This window comes from Lissotriton helveticus, chromosome 8, assembly GCF_964261635.1.
Source record: "Lissotriton helveticus chromosome 8, aLisHel1.1, whole genome shotgun sequence".
Taxonomy (NCBI): domain Eukaryota; kingdom Metazoa; phylum Chordata; class Amphibia; order Caudata; family Salamandridae; genus Lissotriton; species Lissotriton helveticus.
In genome coordinates, this window is record NC_136069.1 from 1,226,643,502 (window position 1) to 1,226,665,453 (window position 21,952).

Sequence of the window (21,952 nt, forward strand, 5' to 3'; positions counted from 1 at the left end):
CTGCTCCATTAAAATCAATAATTGTGTGTCACATTATGGATAGAAACCACACCCCGACTATTGGTTTGATCATCTGCTGAATATCAAAGAGGTGGTTCAATAGTGTGTGGCTCCTTTACAGTGGTGCAATCTTAGATTGGAAGAATACAAAAACAGCAGTCACAATCTGAGCAGCATATCTTTGAGACCCAGGAGAGGATCACTCCCTAGTATTTTGAGATTGTTTTGGAAGTGCTTGATTTGGAATTGTGCAATTGTTAATTTATGGATAATGAACGTGTAACTCGGTGTACCAACAGTAGCATGGCACTGTATTGTTCTGTATTGTAATTGCATTTATGTAGCGCTTGCTACCCCCGACGAGGCGTCAAAGCGATTTTGCACGATTTGTGAGGTTAAAACAGAACTTAAAACAGGGAGCTCTCTGGATAGATCATGTGAAGGAACAGAAACAGTGTCTGTGAAGGAACAAGTGAGGCTTAAGATGAAGGGTCTGAGAAGGGCATTAAAACTCGTCCAGATTAAGGCAGCTCATTCGAACGGTTGTAGACCAAAGTATGTGAGGGGCGGCCCAAAACAAACCACAATTGGAGAAGACACTAGCAATGGCATTGTGAACAATGTTAGAGGTAATTTGAAGTTATTGACTTTAATAGGAATATCAAGGAAGTTACTTTATAAGTTACCTGTTCATTAGCATTCGAGGGTAAAAGCTATAAGTGGATCCTTTTGCTGTAAATTATACTGACAAAGGTTACAGAACACTAACAGCAGGTGGTAAAAATGTTATTCAAATTATATAGTGTTATATACATTAAAGTAAAAATTCATCAAATCAAAATTCCACTCATCTCCTTCTCATCTTATTTCAGATCTTCCTCCCAGCAGCACACTTCCTAATTCTCTTTCCCTCACTTAGAAACTTCAACAACCCGTCCTTCAAAAAGCAGAGGCAGTTCTGCTGAAAGATGGGAATCTGGGGCTGTTCTGCTGGTGAGGAATCAGAGCTTATCTGAAGACTGCAGCATCAGGAGGCAAGGGAAACCCTTGTCTTAGAAGACATTTTGACTTGAAAATGGACATGGCCAAGTGACAGAGATACTCATGATGAGCATTGCCAGAAGGGCCATTACTATATAGCCCAAGAGCTGAACGGGTTCAGCAAGGGCCGCAAAGTAAGGTAAATGCTCTTAGACTTAGTGAGAACAATGACCCAGAACAACTAAAAAGAGCAGTGGTTAGAAAGCCCATCAAGACTCTAGAAGGAAAACCCTTAAAAGAGCAATCAAACTTCTTGGTATATGCTACAACGGGAAGAAAAGATTGTGAAAGAGGTCCAGTACTCAGCCTAACTATGAGATGCAAGAAGCGCAAACGAGTTGGTTCCCAAAGGAAAGAATAGTGCTGGCCCAGGGAGTATCACAACACACAATGAACAAATGGGGCGGATGTCACAGATGAGCTGACCTCCAAGAATCCTCCAGAAAGGAGCAAAAACATGTATGGCAAGACCTGCAAAGAGCACATCCAGAATTGGGAGAAGGTCACAGAGTCTAATCGAAAATAAGCTAACAGCACTGCTGGGGGTGACCCAAAGGCAGCACAATAAACACTGGAGTTAGAGCTTTAACAGGCAACCATGGCAAACCACTCGATGTCAGCTAAGTGGGAGGTATCAGGCAAGCCAGACGTTTGATCAAACACAAAGGAACCCCCTTATTAGGCTAAAAGACCCACCTTGACAAAAGCCAGTGGAAATCTTCAGAGAAGCTTGGTGCAAAGTCCATTAAGCCTGTCCCTCAGGAATCCCAGGCAAGGCATAAATGGTGACAGTCTCTAACCTCAGAAGAAACCAAGTGGAGTATTAAAGGCCTGTCATAAATGCTCATACTGAAGGTTTTCTGGAAAAAAAACTCTGGTGTGAGACCTACTGGAAACAGCCAGGCTTAAAAGGTGCATAATAAATCCCACTAGCCTTTTGGAATATTGGTTTTATTTAGCCTCCAGATAAATAAAGGCAGCACACCACAGATCACACAGCTTTACAGAACAGGCACAGAGGCACCCCTGGTAGTCTTTTGCTGAGAGTAGGGATTGTGAAATTTGCTGGTTCTAGATGGGTGATGGTGGGTCTTTATTGTAGCACGACTATTTTTGTACTAAGCAAGAGTCATCTCTTTACTGTGTCCTGAAGTTCATGACCTCCTATAAGTTTGGAGGAATGGGATCTGGACGTACCAGTACTACCTGTATCAGGCAAAGTCATGCCTTCAATTCTGTGCAAATTCTGAAACATGTAAATTTGGTATTGCTCTCAAGGTGTTTGGATCTATTGACCATTTTGTGAACACAATCTTGGAGTATTCGCCTAAATACTTTTTATTTCCTGACAATGGGCCCTGCATTCTTTGCAGTGTTTTCCTTGAACAGAAAACACCTGGAGATTCTTGTGCACTGAGCCCAGACTCAACATTCACACAAGGGGCCTCTTTAAGGAGCAAGTCATCAGACAAGTGTGGAAATGGAAGAACGTCAACATTAAAGACTGCCCTGAGCAGCAGGTTAGGTGTTTGTATTTTGTATTTTTCTATTTATTGAGTTTTATATAGCGCTGGCTAGACCCAGAGGTATCAGAGCGCTTTACACAAGGAACAACAGCAAGTTACAATAATAATTTAGACATTTTTCACGGAAATTACAAAGTGAATGACAAATCATAGGAGGCAGAGAGGGAGAAGGGGGGATACGAATATGAGTAAAAGGATAGGTGGGGAGGGGGAAGGAACCTTAGGGGGTAGGGGGTAAAGGCAGAATGGGCGAAGAGAGAAAAACATTAGACTCAAGAGATAAGGAATCATAACGATTAGCGTAAGGTCAAGGTAAAGTAATGTAAAGACAGAGTTGCGCTGAATAAACAAGGATAGTGGAAAAATTAAAATGGGGGCGAGAAGTTAGAGGGGGCAAAAGTGGTGTTATGAGAGAGGGTGCGGGGATAGGAGGGAGTTAGGGGGATGGAGTAAGGCAGACCAGACAGAGGGAGAAATAAGTTTGGGATTGTCGGGGTGAGAAAGGACGAAAGGGTGAAAGGACATAAGTACAACAGGATGGTGGGTCCAGGTCTGGGAGATCAGCGGTGATCAGCAACAAAATGGCAGGCGGGGCAAAAGTAAAAAAAGACAAAAAGTCCAAGATGTGAATCAGGGAACATGAATTAGGAGCAAAAAAGAAAAGAAGTCAAAGGAGGGTATGCAGTTCAAGAGTCAAAGGCAGGAGGAAGGGAGAAGAGGCGTGCAGAGGCTCCGGACCACGGGGGCATCGGTGTTGACAATCCGCCGGGCGTAGCTCCCACACCCCCATACCTGGAAAACAACTCTCTAGGTGGAATGTGACTCTACAGAAGGGATGCAGTAATTGTGAATATGAGGTCCCAGTGGCTGGTGGAAAACCCATCCAGGGAACACACCATGGAAAGAGAACAGTGTAGTTATGAAAACCTATATGGGCGCTGGTAAAATCACACTAAAAGCTAGTGGAAAAACTTAGCAGATGATAAAATGAGCTCTGACAGGGCGAGGAGATACACATCCAAGCAGATGGTGAAAAGCAGAAGCACATACGCAGAATAATATGTTTATTAGTATGACAGGCTAAAGGATGCTGGGTAAAATTCTGTAATTTACACAAATCATGATCTAAGGCTAAAAAGGGGTTTGGCAGCTAATCTGTATCATTTGCTTGGATATTTTTGAAAATACTACACATTGCACTTCGTAAAATAGTTCAATGCATATTTTGAATGGAATCACTGTCAATTACAGTCAAGAGCATAACATATTTTAAGCACACACACTATATGAGCACGCTGACATTTAGGGAAAGCATTCACCTTTTTGAACACCTTCACTGATACCATCATCATTATGTAAACACACTTAAGTCACTGTTCTCAATATTGATAATCTCTATTTCCTGTGAGACAGGGGAACGAACAAATGAATACAGTTGGATGCAATCACCTGGGTGAAAAGTTTACATTCAGGACAAGTGGCTTGAAGCATGCAAACAAAACAGAAAAAAAACAAACGTGAGGAAAGAGGTTCTAGCATACGCACTTTTAATTCGGTAAGAAAGGCATGCAGGAGGTGATGATAAGGACGAAGGTAGTGGGTGAGGTAGCACTGATGATGATGATGAATAGGGCGGTGATGATGACGATGTCGATATCTCATCGGAGACTTCTGGATTAATCCAGTAGGCTCGCGACATCCGATTACCTTTCTTACTAGAGCAGCTGACATCACACTGAAAAACATCTTCGCAGCTGTCGCTGTGCAGTCGTTCCTTCAGCAGGAGCTTGTCCACCCTCTGGATGATGCACTCCAGGCTCTTGTCAACATTCACCCAAACCTTCTCCTGGCAAGGGATAGAGAAAGAAACACGAAAGTAATCCTATTAGCCCAGAATGGTCAGTAATGATTTATAAGAGACAATATCAAATAATAAAAACAACATTATGTTTTAAGGCCAGATTCAGAAGACCTCATACATTAATCTATGCATCTACCAAAATTACTGATTCAGAAAAGGGGGTGGTGATGAACAGGGTGCCTGAATTAAGCAGACCACTCTTACCCAGTCCAAAGATCAGGGCTTGATCCATCACCGTTTTTTAGCTCACTGCACCATCCCAGCTCAGAACTTGGCTATATGCAAATTAGTCTGTTCCTGTCCCAGTGCATGATGGGAACAGGGCAAACCAAACTACCAAGCCAATTCTTGTACTGGGAAGGAAACAAGCTTCCGGGGACCGGTTTCTGCCATTTCAGGCGTCGTCGGCCCGGCTTGCTAGAATCCTGATGGTGCAATGAGCAAGGGACTCACATCTGAGTATACCCTTCCACGCTTATGGTGGACAAAATGATTCAGAAAAGGGGGTGGTGATGAACAGGGTGCCTGAATTAAGCAGACCACTCTTACCCAGTCCAAAGATCAGGGCTTGATCCATCACCGTTTTTTAGCTCACTGCACCATCCCAGCTCAGAACTTGGCTATATGCAAATTAGTCTGTTCCTGTCCCAGTGCATGATGGGAACAGGGCAAACCAAACTACCAAGCCAATTCTTGTACTGGGAAGGAAACAAGCTTCCGGGGACCGGTTTCTGCCATTTCAGGCGTCGTCGGCCCGGCTTGCTAGAATCCTGATGGTGCAATGAGCAAGGGACTCACATCTGAGTATACCCTTCCACGCTTATGGTGGACAAAATGATTCAGAAAAGGGGGTGGTGATGAACAGGGTGCCTGAATTAAGCAGACCACTCTTACCCAGTCCAAAGATCAGGGCTTGATCCATCACCGTTTTTTAGCTCACTGCACCATCCCAGCTCAGAACTTGGCTATATGCAAATTAGTCTGTTCCTGTCCCAGTGCATGATGGGAACAGGGCAAACCAAACTACCAAGCCAATTCTTGTACTGGGAAGGAAACAAGCTTCCGGGGACCGGTTTCTGCCATTTCAGGCGTCGTCGGCCCGGCTTGCTTGAATCCTGATGGTGCAATGAGCAAGGGACTCACATCTGAGTATACCCTTCCACGCTTATGGTGGACAAAATGATTCAGAAAAGGGGGTGGTGATGAACAGGGTGCCTGAATTAAGCAAACCACTCTTACCCAGTCCAAAGATCAGGGCTTGATCCATCACCGTTTTTTAGCTCACTGCACCATCCCAGCTCAGAACTTGGCTATATGTAAATTAGTCTGTTCCTGTCCCAGTGCATGATGGGAACAGGGCAAACCAAACTACCAAGCCAATTCTTGTACTGGGAAGGAAACAAGCTTCCGGGGACCGGTTTCTGCCATTTCAGGCGTCGTCGGCCCGGCTTGCTTGAATCCTGATGGTGCAATGAGCAAGGGACTCACATCTGAGTATACCCTTCCACGCTTATGGTGGACAAAATGATTCAGAAAAGGGGGTGGTGATGAACAGGGTGCCTGAATTAAGCAGACCACTCTTACCCAGTCCAAAGATCAGGGCTTGATCCATCACCGTTTTTTAGCTCACTGCACCATCCCAGCTCAGAACTTGGCTATATGCAAATTAGTCTGTTCCTGTCCCAGTGCATGATGGGAACAGGGCAAACCAAACTACCAAGCCAATTCTTGTACTGGGAAGGAAACAAGCTTCCGGGGACCGGTTTCTGCCATTTCAGGCGTCGTCGGCCCGGCTTGCTTGAATCCTGATGGTGCAATGAGCAAGGGACTCTCATCTGAGTATACCCTTCCACGCTTATGGTGGACAAAATGATTCAGAAAAGGGGGTGGTGATGAACAGGGTGCCTGAATTAAGCAGACCACTCTTACCCAGTCCAAAGATCAGGGCTTGATCCATCACCGTTTTTTAGCTCACTGCACCATCCCAGCTCAGAACTTGGCTATATGCAAATTAGTCTGTTCCTGTCCCAGTGCATGATGGGAACAGGGCAAACCAAACTACCAAGCCAATTCTTGTACTGGGAAGGAAACAAGCTTCCGGGGACCGGTTTCTGCCATTTCAGGCGTCGTCGGCCCGGCTTGCTTGATGGTGCAATGAGCAAGGGACTCACATCTGAGTATACCCTTCCACGCTTATGGTGGACAAACTGATTCAGAAAAGGGGGTGGTGATGAACAGGGTGCCTGAATCGTTTTTGGCCACTATAGGTGTGGCAGGGTATACTCAGACATGAGTCCCTTGCTCACTGCTCCATCAGGATTCAAGCAAGCCGGGCCGACGAGGCTGAAATGCCAGAAACCGGTCCCCGGTAGCTTGTATCCTTTCTGGTGAAGAATTGGCTTGGTAGTTTGGTCTGCCCTGTTCCCATGATGCACTGGGCCAGGGACAGACTAATTTGCATATAGCCAGGTTCCGAGCTGGGATGGGGCAGTGAGCTAAATAACGGTGATGGATCAAGCCCTGATCTTTGGACTGGGTAAGAGTGGTCTGCTTAATTCAGACACTCTGTTCATCACCACCCCCTTTTCTGAATCGTTTTTGGCCACTATAGGTGTGGCAGGGTATACTCAGACATGAGTCCCTTGCTCACTGCTCCATCAGGATTCAAGCAAGCCGGGCCGACGAGGCTGAAATGCCAGAAACCGGTCCCCGGTAGCTTGTATCCTTTCTGGTGAAGAATTGGCTTGGTAGTTTGGTCTGCCCTGTTCCCATGATGCACTGGGCCAGGGACAGACTAATTTGCATATAGCCAGGTTCCGAGCTGGGATGGGGCAGTGAGCTAAATAACGGTGATGGATCAAGCCCTGATCTTTGGACTGGGTAAGAGTGGTCTGCTTAATTCAGACACTCTGTTCATCACCACCCCCTTTTCTGAATCATTTTTGGCCACTATAGGTGTGGCAGGGTATACTCAGACATGAGTCCCTTGCTCACTGCTCCATCAGGATTCAAGCAAGCCGGGCCGACGAGGCTGAAATGCCAGAAACCGGTCCCCGGTAGCTTGTATCCTTTCTGGTGAAGAATTGGCTTGGTAGTTTGGTCTGCCCTGTTCCCATGATGCACTGGGCCAGGGACAGACTAATTTGCATATAGCCAGGTTCCGAGCTGGGATGGGGCAGTGAGCTAAATAACGGTGATGGATCAAGCCCTGATCTTTGGACTGGGTAAGAGTGGTCTGCTTAATTCAGACACTCTGTTCATCACCACCCCCTTTTCTGAATCGTTTTTGGCCACTATAGGTGTGGCAGGGTATACTCAGACATGAGTCCCTTGCTCACTGCTCCATCAGGATTCAAGCAAGCCGGGCCGACGAGGCTGAAATGCCAGAAACCGGTCCCCGGTAGCTTGTATCCTTTCTGGTGAAGAATTGGCTTGGTAGTTTGGTCTGCCCTGTTCCCATGATGCACTGGGCCAGGGACAGACTAATTTGCATATAGCCAGGTTCCGAGCTGGGATGGGGCAGTGAGCTAAATAACGGTGATGGATCAAGCCCTGATCTTTGGACTGGGTAAGAGTGGTCTGCTTAATTCAGACACTCTGTTCATCACCACTACCCCCTTTTCTGAATCGTCTACCAAAATTACTGGCGCTGCATGGAAATCAATGTCAACTGTAGATTTAGAAGCGCAGCAGTATTATTTAACGCTTGCTTCTGTGGAATATTTGCAGGGTGGACAATCCACAGAACTAAATGTGGAGGAAATGTACATGTGCACAATTTTCTTTTTTCCAACTATTTCTCCACATGGAAAGCCTTCTCCACACAACCTTAAAATATGTGAGGGTATTTAGGGGCACATATTTTCACTTCTACGCTAACATTTTATGGTTCAAATGTGTTTTTATTATCGCCAATAATGAGCTTAACATAGCCAACCAGTAAAGCTGTCGTAGTGTTATGATGGTATACTACATTACAAGTAGGCAACAAATTGACTGTCCCAACTATCTCCCCACCCAACTCCATCCTCTCCACCCCCTTCCCCTTCAGGGTGCTCACATCAGAGTTGAAAATAACATAGATAAAAGCGATAGGAGAGTAATAGATTACTTGGGTGTGGACTCTGCGTGTAGCGCAGGCACCGGCTCCATCTACGGCGCAGTCACAGCTATCGGGGATAGGTCAGTTCTACAAATTACTGGGAGAGAAGCGCTATGTATGGTTGACACAAATCTTGGTAAGAGTCCCCCTGCATGGTTAATCTCAGTGTAAGTTTCTCCATCTCAAGCACATGCTAAATGAGATGAAGCCATTCTAGACGTGTCAACAGTCTCTCTGTTCCATGATGTGCCAGTATTGCAGGTGTGCAGCCCCCACTGCTAAGCTAATGTGTTTGCCCCTGCGGGATTTGAGTGGGTATGTAAGTGCATCGGGTAGCCCCAGAATGGTGTAAGCAGAGATTCAGGGTATTTGGGTGTTAAAATGTTTATCGTCGTCTGTCAAAATCTCTCCTCAAAATTGAGCCAGTGTAGCTCATCTCCACAGGATGTGTAGCAAGGTCCCCGGGGATCCACATCACCTCCAGCATTCTGCACTATGCCTCATATTGCCTCTATGTAGACTAGGGGGCTGACGATTTTAGTGGTGGTTTCGATGCTGGCTGTATGGCGAGTTCCATGTCGTGCCCTATAATATGTGTCCTGCCACTCTCTAGCAGTCAGTTGGCTCCCCAGCTCCCCCTCCCAGCAGATCTGCGCAAGGGACTTTGATCCAGCCGCCTCCTAAAGTAGTATACTATGCATCTCTGTGATTAGGAGTTTCACCATGTGTTTGGTGAGGAGCCATCTTTCAAAATCTGTCATGTGTCTTTGTGCTGCCTCCTTAACTGCGGGTTGCATGAGCCAATGTCTAATCTGGAGGTAGTGAAGCCTCTCGCTTTCAGGGATTGCTAAATCCTCCCGTAATCTGTCAAAAGAGATGGGTCCCTCCTTGTCTAAAAATGCCCAATAGAGCAACAGCAAGCCCCCCTACCACGCCTGGAATAGGGCATGTTCGAGTCCCGGTGTAAAGTCTGAATTTCCCACCACCGGAGTTAGAGGGGAGGGGAACGTTTAGCATCCCTTACGCACCGCCAGTCCGTTCCAAACCTTCAGGACCGATCGGGGATTGATATGATCTAACATTTTAAGCATTAACTAGTTTCATGAAACTCGTTTTGATGATTATTTGCAAATTGTTCTCCTTCTTGAGAGGTAACCTATAACACCATATATATTTCATTTTACTACAGTACAGAAATATGGCATGCACAAAGAAATCAGAGAGGGAGCCATTGTTTTCTATTGTATGATACACACTAAAGGAATTATATCACCCTAAAAGGCAGACGATGTTAATGGGGTGCCTCTTTAGCTCTGAATACGGTCTGAGATCCGTGAGATGCTTGCGACGGGTTTGCATGTGCTACACCGAATCTCAAATCGAGACTTGCTAAATATCTGAGGTATTTGATTTTGAAATTGTCAAGTTAATTGTTTAGATCCCATTGTGGATTACTGAATATGAAGTTTGAATAAAAATTCTGGAGACAAGCACACCATAATTTGGTCGAGATGTGGGTTCTCAAAGTCAGATTAAAGAGTTCTTACCCCTGCACTATCACTGTAAATAAATAACTATGAAGGGAAGGGTTGTTAAGTAAAATTTATCTTGACCACTGCTTTATAACTACCAGGCTTTATAGGAAAATGTAATGCATCAAAGAATATGGTAGAATGTGTATATCACAGCAACACCACTGTAGCAAACATAATTTACAGTACCCCCTACCTGGAAGCCACAAGAAAGGGGAATACACTTTCATTTTGGCTGAGTAGTTTTCCATTTCCTTCCTTAATATTCTGCAAAATGTTTGCTTTCATATTAAAATCAAAGTACTCATATATGAAGATTTTGTCTGTTTCTTTCTGAAGAAGGCTTTGATGACAAGATTCATCGGGCTTCCAGATCTTAATACCCTGCACTCTTATCTTACTGAGGTATAGGCAGCTTTCACCGGGTTTAGTACCCTTTCTCTAGTGATATTATGAAATTGAGAAGAGTTCTCGAAGGAGGTATGCTCAGGGTCTGTTGAAGTCAGTTGTTGAGGATAAGAAATTCCTATTAAGTGTTCTGTTACCCTAACCAACACAGGTGAAAACAAATTATTCTGTGATGCCGTATAGTGGCACAGCATTTGCAGATTTTTTGTACAGTCATATTTCAATCATCTTTATTATACTAAAGCCACAAGATCAAACAGAAAACAATGACACACTTTTGTAAACACAAGCAACTTAAAGATACCTCACCCATTCTTCTTCGTGCCAGTCCACTTGGAGAGAAGACCGGCTATTTCTGCCTGTCCATTTTGCCACCAGCGTGTCTTGGTCGTTCCTTAGCATCACCTGTTCCACATCTCCCGAGGTAGGAGACGCCTTGGATGCTATGTAATCTGGTCGTGCAGCATTCAGCCCTTGGATTGCGTTTGCCAGGAGTCTGCAGTCACAGACAGAGACGAGCTGCCTTGTCTAGAAGGATGGCAAATAAATAAGTGTTAACAGAGTGCAACTAACCACTCATTTCCCACTGCTCTATAAAGCTCGAAATTAAGATCTCTGTATCCTGCTTATTAGAGAAAATGCATAGTATAATGTTAATGGGTCTTCATAGCTGTATCTGCAGAGTCAGCGAAAAATTAGATATGTACTAAGATCCTTATACTAGCATTAAGGATACATTTCAGTCTAGTATGGTCCTCCTGGTCTGAAACAATGAACAATATAAACTGCAACTTAAAATATAAGGGATAATGTACCCCTGCTGTACATAATAAGGATATTGCAGGTCACCAAGGAGTTCCTTGACCATATAGAGAAACAAGGCCGAAGGTTTGCAATATTCTACTCCATATATTACACGGTCACACCATAACACTTCCCAAAAACCACTTAAATACTTGATGTGGTGCTTTTTGATATGAAAGAGACAGGATATTTATAAACATGAAGACTAAAATTAGAATCTCTAGTGCAAAATGTAACACACCAAAAAGCAGATATTTGTTGCAAAAGGATATTAGAGTGAGTTTAATGCAAATCAGATTTTTAAAAACGCTGTAGCTCAGAATACATAGAAACATACACAGAGAGTCTATATGTCCTAGATTTACCTAAAGCAAAGAGTTCAGGTATCCCTTATAAGTGGATAGGGGCTTGCTCTAGCAATCCCAAGGTGCTCGTCTAGGGGGTAGTGTGGCCGAGCAGCCTTAGGATTATCAGATAGGAGTGTTAGACATCTGCAAATCCACACACAGTCAGTACATGATTTTCATAACTCAATAAGGAGATCAACACCAACTTATAAAAATAACATGTATCTTTATTTATATTTGGGCACCAGAATCAATATGATCAGGTAAGTAAGGTTAGACATAGTAAAATACTTTTAGTTGACACTTAGTGCAATTTTCAGAGGCAGCAACGTTATCCTATGGAGGAAAAACAAATACTGCATACAGTAACTTCACAGCGACTTACAGAACCAATCTCTTGGACTTAAGGTGAGAAAAGGGCAAGGTCCAAGGCAGCACCACTAGGTCAGCTCGGGTGGCGCTGTGGCGGCCAGGTGCAAAGGTGCTTCTCAGCATCGTGTGCCCAATGTTATCTTGTGGGAAAAACATGTACTGCATTCAGGCACTACACAACGACTTACGGACCAATGTCCTGGACTTAAGGCGAGTATGGGGAAGGTCCAAGGTCACTGGGGGTGAGTGTCTGAAACGTTTCAGCGCTTCGTCCATCATTTCCTTGTGTTTATTTTGTTCGCCCTAAGTTGGCAGGGTATGCGCAAACGTGGGTCCCTTGCTCCCTTTTCCACTGGATTCAAGCTAGCCTGGCTGATGAGGGGCATTACCCTGAAACCGGTCCCAGGATGCTTGTTTCCGGTCCAGGGAAGACCTGGCTTGGCAGTTCGGGCTGAACTGTTCCCATAAGGAACAGGGTAAAGGACTGATTTGCATATGGCTGGGTCTGTGGCGAAGTGAGCTTAAGAATGATGATGGATTCAACCCAGATCTAATAGTGACTTGGGGTGAGTGTCTAAAATGTTTCAGTGATCCGTCCATCATTTCCTTTTTTTGCAAGGTCCAAGGCTACACCAACAGGTCACCTCAGGAGGCGCTGGGGTGTCCGTATTTAGAGGTGTGGTACGGCACTGGGTGTCCCATTCACTTTAATGGAGAAGCTTCCAGTTGCATAGAGGCTGGGACTGAGAGGCCAGTCAGGCTGAACCAACAAGGGGGCTCAGGTTTCACGATGCTCGGGGACGTGGGGACACCTTTGGTCATCTTCTGCAGGGTGGGTGGGTGCAGAGGTGTTCTGATGTATTGGGTTTTCGGGCACCGGAGACACTTGTGAAGAGGGGGCCTGCACAAAGAGGTTGCAGGCAGCGTCAGTGAGTCCACTGTTGGCAACCCAAGGTGGGCTTTATCTCTGGACGGACGGGGCACCTCGCTGCCACCACTGGTCCCCTTTAACTCGGGATAGGAGCTGTAGGTGAAGTGGTGCTTTCCAGTGTCTGGTTTGCAGCGGTTCTTTTGGAGTGCCTGCAGGATAGCAGCTCTGCTACTCCACAGGAATACCTGGGTCTTTGTTGAAGGCAGGCAGTCCTCCCAGGCTTTTGGAGGTACAGCAGCTGCTGGACGAGACAAATTTAGCGCAATCTGGTGGGAACAGCAGACGGGCTGGCGGGGTTGGGGCCAAGTCAGTTGCTTCTCCACAGTTCTTGCATCTCACGGCTCTTCAATGTCTTTCTTCTTAGGTTAGCAGGAATCTGATTTTCTGGTGCTAAGGGCTCCCATAAGTACTAGATTTAGAGGTGTTAGGGGAGTGTAGGGTAGTAGCCAATAACCTACTGAACTCTGGGGTCACTACACCCTTTATATGAGTACTTCCTGTGGGAAGTGGGCATCATAAAGATCACAGCCTTCTGATTTTCGTCTTCACTTCAGGTAGCCCACCTTAGGGGTGGAACTAGTAGGAAAGTGAACACGCCTCTCTGATTTCTAGTGTTTTCTTGCTCAGACACCATATTTGCGGGGGTCAGCATCCTCTCCAGTGAAGGATGCCATATTCGCATACCAAAGGCGGTGGGCTCCTTGAAGCCCACTGCCTTGGAATTCTAATTTGCAGGTCCTCCTGTGGGACGGGGTGTAAACACTGCTTTGTTCCGAACCTTAGAGCAAAGGCCATCACCCCTGGGGGTCAGAAACTCGTCTGTGGTTGCACGCTGGCTAGGACCAGTCTTTCAGCACACTAGTAGTTGGTAGGCTTTCATGGGGTACCTCTAAGGTGCCCTCTGGGTGCATGTATCAATACATTCATCACTGGAATCAGTGTGTGTTTTTAAATATGAGCTGTTTGATACCAAACGTCCCTATTTTTAGTAAAGCTATCATGTAGATGGGGGTTTACCAGTGTCCAGCACATGTCCTTGAAATGGCCTTCATGGTCACTTGTACAGCCAGTAATGGGACAGGTCAGTACAGGCGCATATCTGATCGTGCAGTTATGCCCACACATGTTGTACAGTGCACACTGCCTTAGTGATGTAAGCCTGCTATAAGGGTGACTTACCTACACAACATGCTGTGTTTGCAGGCATGGCACACAGGGATGTGTGCCATGTCGTGTTTTCACTTTTGTCAGTGCCAAGACATGCAGTCTGCTTGAGTGTGGTGAGGGGTCCCTGAGGGTGGCACAATGCGTGCCTCAGCCCTTAGGGACCCTCTTTAGTACCCTAGGTAATAGGAGTACTATTTACTAGGGACTTTCAGATAGTGCTAAAGTTATTGCCAATTGGGGAAACAATTGTACAGTTTAGGGAAAGAGATCTGGCTCTGGGGACCTGGTTAGAATGAACCCAGTGCACTTCCAGTCAAAATTGCATCGAATACCAGGCAACAAGTAGGGGTGACACTTTCAAACAAGCATTTACAATGCAACGGTCTCGGCATTGCAAAAGTTAGAGCTATTAGCATTGTACATGAACGCGAGTTTAAGGTCTTGACATTGTAAATGACAAGGTCTTTTATTTATGTTTTAAAAACCAAAACATAAATAAAAGTCATTGTCATTTACAATGCCAATAGCTCAGTCGCGTAATGTGTATGGCTAACTACAGTAGCCAGAGAGAGCTGAAATTACTGGATCAAAAAAACAATTGCAGGCAGCAATTGGACCGCTGCCCAGGCCAATTAAGAGTTTTGTCTTCAGCTGTTATTTACCACCTGTTCTGAGCAGACAATAATTGAGAGTGAGTGGGGCAAATGTGTGTCATTGAATGGAGGTGTTGAGGGCATCTGGGCCAATCGTTACATGCACCCAGCCCGGTGTGGGTGAGGCGATACAGCTCTGTACACGGACACCCACTCAATTTCACCTGGTTTGTTTCCACCTGGCAACTTGTTGCTGCCTCACCAGGTAATCCTGGGTGTTCGAATATTGGGCCTTTATGACTTCCCCTTCAGCACAGTCAACAAACATACCCGTTTTCTGGGTTCTTCCAAGTAGATCCCCTCACCCTTGTGGATGTTCACTCACAAAACCAATTAGTCTTGGGGAAAATTTTGGAAAACTTGAAATCTCGCACTTGTTGTTATCTCCGTTTTCACAGCCAATATGTAATGACTCCCTCAGTGTGAAAACATAGCCCTATATAGAGTAATGTGGCATCGACTTCAATAATCTCACGGTCCCAGTTCGGGTATGATGTACTTCAAAAGGGTTTGTGATGGAGTCCTGCTTACTTTGGCCAATCCCATACCACCGTTGTTAATGCCTGCAGCACTACCGCCAAGATAGGGACAAAGGAGAATCACACACAGCACCGGGTATGACATGAACACCATCACCCGCTCCATGACACCCATCCACCCGCTTGATGGCTTCCCACACTGTGCAAAGGCAAACTCTGAGCCGTCTGTTCGGGACCTCACTGGTTCGTGGTCACCATCCTCGGCTTAATTACATGTCAGATTGGGCAAGCAGATCAGTCCATATCGATTCACTAACAGGTTTCCGCATCTCTAAATCATCTCTGCAGGATGCTTCAGTTCCCTGACCAAGGGACCTGATCTGCATCTCCTCCGCGCCCTAAGTGACCACAGTAATCGAGCTGGCAGACGGAGTTCAGATGAGAGTGGCAACCTTCAAGTGTAGCTTTCAATTCACTTTAAAGAGGTTCGGGTCAGAATTAGCTGCCTTGTATTATATTTCTAATTTATCTTGTCTAGATAAGCGGAGTATTGTGTAAGGATGATATTTGGGTTTCTCTTGGTTGGATGCACAAAGGAGAACTTAGCAACGGACGAGCTTTCAACAAGGAGAGGGGGAAGAGTGAGGAAAAACAAGGAAGTCACTGTTACTCACGAGCCCAGCAACCTCACCGGAAGTCAGGCAAAGTCGCCTGTGACGGGGGCGGGGCTGCGTCCGGACCGGAAGAGAAGGCGGAGTGAAAGCGTCTCGCGACGTCAGAAGGAGAGCGGAGTCCCACAGAATTCACCTGGTAAGTTGAAAAGGGCTGGGGGGGGGCTTGGTTCCCTCGTTGTGTGTGTGTGTGTGTGCTTGTGTGTGTATGCATGTGTGCGACGGCGGGGGAGAGGGGGGGTGCACTCGTGTGTGTGTGTGCGCGCGTGCGTGTATGTGTGCGGGGGGGTGGGTGTCTCTGTATGTATGTGCGTGCGTGGGCGCTTGTGTGTGTGTATGCGCATGCGTGTGTGCTTCCCAGCAGACATCGCCTGGCCACAGCGCTCGTTCGCGTGCGCGTGTCAGTTTGAAATCGCCTCCAAGGCGATGCGCGCGGCCAGGATTCTCTCCTGGGAACCGGAGACGCGCTTCGCGCGGCTAGCCGAGACCTAAAAAGGCACTTTCCTACACAGGGTTATCCGCAAACGTTTGAGAAATGTGGAGCCTGTGCAAGAGCACAGATGAATCCGGCCCCTAATAGGTGGCACAAGTGGAATCCCCAATGTTGACAGCTATAAAGGGGTGCTTTATTATGGTACGTGGGTGACGTCGTTGTTTGTTCATGTGTGTAAATATTTGGTGGAAGGCCCTCGTGGTATGGGCTGGTGGCCCTGCTGTTAACTTTACTGTACTTGACACACATTGTTGTTCGCAGTTTGGTGGCTCCTTTACCACCTGGTTGCGTATAATCAATAAAAAAGATAAAAAAAGAAAATATACCAGATTATCTGCTTTTTCTGTGTCCACGAATAAGTTAATAAATTGTCATAACATTGATGAATAACTCTGGGTGTTGCAATCCCGAATGTAGATTTGACAATTACTGTCTGGATTAAGGACCTTGCCCAGGTATATCAGTGGGTATGCAACATGATACCATCCAAAAATAACAATATTTACAAGAAAAAATAAAAATTATGCGATTCAGTGGGTGAAAAAATTCAAGACACTGGTCAATCCGCAGAGGACTACCCAGCTCACATTGCTGGGGATCCCACAATTAATGCTCAGTTGGTGATCATAAGGATAACAAGAGATGTCTCAAATCCCTAGAAGAAGAAAGTAGTGAGAGGTATGCTGCCCTCAAAGAATCACACAATATTTTGTGTCATTGCTGGGTTGTGATGGTGGTAATAGATTCTGTAGAAATCAGTGAGCAGGTGCTATAAGCTACCATATGAGAACAAAAAGTGACATTTGAGGGTAGTCTCCTAATGATCTTCTCGGACCGCTACTCAGACACATGGGCTGGAAAGAAAGCGTATCTCTCCTCATGAAAAGATCTGGATGTTAAAGGGATGGATGCATCAAACAGCTATGCGGTCACATTAAAGGCGCTTTAAGTGGGGCATAAATGAGTATTAATGCATTCTAAAGCAGTCACGTCATATAGACTAGTAAGAAACGCACAACTGCTTAAAAGAACAGTTTGAAACAGCAGTTTCTCAGTGACAGAAACAAAGAGGGTAGCGTAATTAATACAATTTACCAGCAATCTAACCACGCTCACCATAACTCTTAAAAGTGTCAGTACAAGCTACCTTCAAACTATATCACATAAAGGAATCAACAGGGCAACAAGGGAGGGCTTCTTACTTGGGTGCTCTGCGTCTGAGCTAAAATCCCAGTACTTTCCATTGACCAGCACTTTAATATTTTAAAGGGTTTCTTGAGCGAACAGGAAGGCAAGGAAAGAGAAGCTCCTATCCTTCTGGAACAAGTTTTCTTAGTAAGTCCAACTAAATCATTTATTTACAGGCTTTCTTAAAAAAATGTCACTTATTCAGACAGTGTCCAAAGAGGCTCTTGCAGATTATGCTAAATAAAAATACACACACACACGCATACTTGCATCTTGCTGGATCCTAAAAAACACAGAATCATCTTTCTCTGTAGCAATATTTAAATTCTCACATGTAACACACAAGGATCTTTACTTAACATTCTTTAAAAAAGTAACAGCTCACACTGTACCATTAAAAATGCAAGTTGTGGGCAAAGCCTGCTATGCCCCTCTTTAAGTCTGTCACATTCTAGGCAAATATGTAGATGAATGAAGCCGAGACACTGGAGTGGAGCAAGAAGTCTTAAGGAGATGCAGGGTACCCTTCACAATATTGATACCAAGGTAACAGCCAGAGATGGATTGCTAGAAATAATGTAATGCACAGAAGCAATACCAACAGGAAACACTCAAAGGAATGGGCAAGACTAATTTTTGAGTGACACAAATCAGCAAGGAATTACCTAGAATGTATTTTGAATTCCATCACTCAATTGAACCTAAAGAAGAATACTATAGCATTCAATCAATGAATCTTGGTATTTCTGGTAATCCTTCTTAAAGTCCGAATTGCTACCTTAAAATGAATTAGTTGAGATGGAAGTGTGCAGACAATTCAGGTTCTCTAACAGTCAAGTAGATGGTGTCTCAACAGATGAAGGGATGGTCTTCGAAGCCGTCACGACAAAGAAGAACGTCACCTGCCAAGGACTTAGGGTGCTATTTGTTTTGGGACTTGACTAGAGACACACAGTTGAAAAAGCCAATTCAAAGTTTCAGGACAAATATTCATATGCCTGTGTTTAAAGGATACTGACTGGTATCTGACCACAATATGAAATGTTCAAAAGTGTAAGGCCCATATGTTTGCATATACAGATATTGTCCACAAATTATTTAGAGAATGTTAAATAGGAATAAGGTGAGATAACTGATCTCTAAATAATAAGGGTGCACCCTTCACTAGTTAGGTTTTCCGGATTGCCTGGTGCTTTGAGGTGGGGAAGATCAGAGATGACACTTGGGTTGAGGGCTGATGGGTGGAATTCGAAGTAGTGAACGGACAAGTCTTGGGGTACGCTGGTCGACACCACCAATTAATATTCTCATGTCTCAGTGTACATGGGTATCCATATATGGAAGTGATTTTATGAGTCATGGAGACTGCACTGCTGTGGAAATCTCAACATTATTAGCAGTAAAGGGGTGTTAATCCTAAACTAACATTTAAACTGATACTGTACAGATTTAGTTCTGTGTAGATGTGTATCTGAGAGTTATTACAATAAAGAAATATTTTTTTTAAAAAAAGGAAATGCATTGCAATGCCTCCACCAGATTGGTATGGGGAGTGTACATGTAGCATATCATATTTATTACCCACTAAATTATCAGGTAAGTAAGGGAAGACCGTGTGAAACAGAATGTCTGTTTGTAAAAGCATATATAAGTTATACAACAACAGGTCTACCATTTGTAAATAACATTTGCTCCTCTAAAACTTACAAAAGCAGTATTTAAAGTTGTAGATTTATTCTTACAAAAATACATATTACAATCAGTATTAAATATATATGCATATGAAACCTTAAGGAGACAGTCTGTGTGATTTCCTTTACCCTCATCAACTTTTAACCATGAACACCTTGCTTGGGGTCACACTGGGAAAGGGAAACATACAGTGATCGCATTGTGTAGGAAAGTGCCCTTTTTAACATGGTCAGGCCCCAACTTTTTGCCTGGTATCTGATGCAACTTTGACTGAAAGTGTACTGGTTTCCTGCTAACCAGGCCCACAGTACCAGTGTTATTTCCCATAATGTACCATTGATCCACAATGTGGCAACACTTTAGAGTCCAAGAAAGTCCCTAGTAAATGGTACCCATGGTACCTAGGACATTGGGACTACAGAGGGTCCGTAAGGGCTGCAGCATGAATTGTGCCATCCAGAGGGACCCCTCACTAAGTTCATGCAAACTGTCATTGCAGCCTGCATGTCTTAGTACAGAGAAAAGTGAAAAGTCGACATGACAAACATCCCTGAATACCATGCTTGCCAAGCACTATGTGTGGTATAGATAAGTCACTCCTACGACAGGCCTTACAGCCCTAAGGAATGGTGCAATATGCCCATGTGTGAGCATATCTGCAACAGTGGATAAGTCCCAGGGATATCTAAGTCCATTCTTACGTACCACAAGTGCACAGGGAAACCATGCCGAGTACATGGGCTGGACACTCGTGATTATGAGTTCCCCAGCTACATGATGGCTTCACTGTACCCTCAGATGTTTAGTACCAAACACCTCATATTATTAAACCCACACTGATGCCAGTGCTGGATTTATTAATAAATGCACCAGAGAGCACCTTAAAGGTGTCCCCTGAAAATCTACTGACTACTAGTGTTTTGACTGACTGGTTTCGATCATCCAGCCTTCCTAGACAAGTTTCTGATCTCCTGAGGTGAGAGCAATAACTCTTGGAGGTCGAGAAACAAAGCCTGCACTGGGCAGAACCTGCCCAGTTCCTGTGTGGAGCCTCCTCCATGCAGGAACTGCATTCCAGATTCAGAAAAGGGGGTGGTGATGAACAGAGTGTCTGAATTAAGCAGACCACTCTTACCCAGTCCAAAGATCAGGGCTTGGTCCATCACCGTTATTTAGCTCACTGCCCCATCCCAGCTCAGTACCTGGCTATATGCAAATTAGTCTGTCCCTGGCCCAGTGCATCATGGGAACAGGGCAGACCAAACTACCAAGCCAATTCTTCACCAGAAAGGAGACAAGCTACCGGGGACCATTTTCTGGCATTTCAGCCTCGTCGGCCCGGCTTGCTTGAATCCTGATGGAGCAGTGAGCAAGGGACTCATGTCTGAGTATACCCTGCCACACCTATAGTGGCCAAAAACGATTCAGAAAAGGGGGTGGTGATGAACAGAGTCAGGAACAGACTAATTTGCATATAGCCAAGTTCTGAGCTGGGATGGTGCAGTGAGCTAAAAAACGGTGATGGATCAAGCCCTGATCTTTGGACTGGGTAAGAGTGGTCTGCTTAATTCAGGCACTCTGTTCATCACCACCCCCTTTTCTGAATCATTTTGTCCACCATAAGCGTGGAAGGGTATACTCAGATGTGAGTCCCTTGCTCATTGCACCATCAGGATTCAAGCAAGCCGGGCCGACGACGCCTGAAATGGCAGAAACCGGTCCCCGGAAGCTTGTTTCCTTCCAGTATAAGAATTGGCTTGGTAGTTTGGTTTGCCCTGTTCCCATCATGCACTGGGACAGGAACAGACTAATTTGCATATAGCCAAGTTCTGAGCTGGGATGGTGCAGTGAGCTAAAAAATGGTGATGGATCAAGCCCTGATCTTTGGACTGGGTAAGAGTGGTCTGCTTAATTCAGGCACTCTGTTCATCACCACCCCCTTTTCTGAATCATTTTGTCCACCATAAGCGTGGAAGGGTATACTCAGATGTGAGTCACTTGCTCATTGCACCATCAGGATTCAAGAAAGCCGGGCCGACGATGCCTGAAATGGCAGAAACCGGTCCCCGGAAGCTTGTTTCCTTCCCAGTATAAGAATTGGCTTGGTAGTTTGGTTTGCCCTGTTCCCATCATGCACTGGGACAGGAACAGACTAATTTGCATATAGCCAAGTTCTGAGCTGGGATGGTGCAGTGAGCTAAAAAACGGTGATGTATCAAGCCCTGATTTTTGGACTGGGTAAGAGTGGTCTGCTTAATTCAGGCACTCTGTTCATCACCACCCCCTTTTCTGAATCATTTTGTCCACCATAAGCGTGGAAGGGTATACTCAGATGTGAGTCCCTTGCTCATTGCACCATCAGGATTCAAGAAAGCCGGGACGACGATGCCTGAAATGGCAGAAACCGGTCCCCGGAAGCTTGTTTCCTTCCCAGTATAAGAATTGGCTTGGTAGTTTGGTTTGCCCTGTTCCCATCATGCACTGGGCCAGGGACAGACTAATTTGCATATAGCCAGGTTCCGAGCTGGGATGGGGTAGTGAGCTAAATAACGGTGATGGATCAAGCCCTGATCTTTGGACTGGGTAAGAGTGGTCTGCTTAATTCAGGCACTCTGTTCATCACCACCCCCTTTTCTGAATCAACTGCATTCCAGGGCAGGAAGCTTCAAAGGCTATGCCACCTTT

General features: G+C 45.2%; 1 protein-coding gene across 14 annotated transcripts in view; it reads right to left on the minus strand.

The window, feature by feature from the left end:
* INPP4A (inositol polyphosphate-4-phosphatase type I A) overlaps positions 1–21,952 on the minus strand; it is a 1,031,799-nt gene that overhangs the window by 247,930 nt on the left and 761,917 nt on the right. For 7 of the 14 annotated variants that reach the window (XM_078658189.1, XM_078658188.1, XM_078658191.1 and 4 more), the window contains 2 exons: positions 10,780–10,998; positions 4,275–4,413 (listed from right to left, as the gene is read on the minus strand). In XM_078658189.1, the coding sequence (XP_078514315.1) occupies positions 4,275–4,413; positions 10,780–10,998 (358 nt within the window). Of the gene's footprint in view, positions 1–4,112; positions 4,414–10,779; positions 10,999–21,952 lie in introns of all 14 variants that reach the window. The other 7 variants (XM_078658185.1, XM_078658181.1, XM_078658187.1 and 4 more) reach the window with 1 other exon arrangement.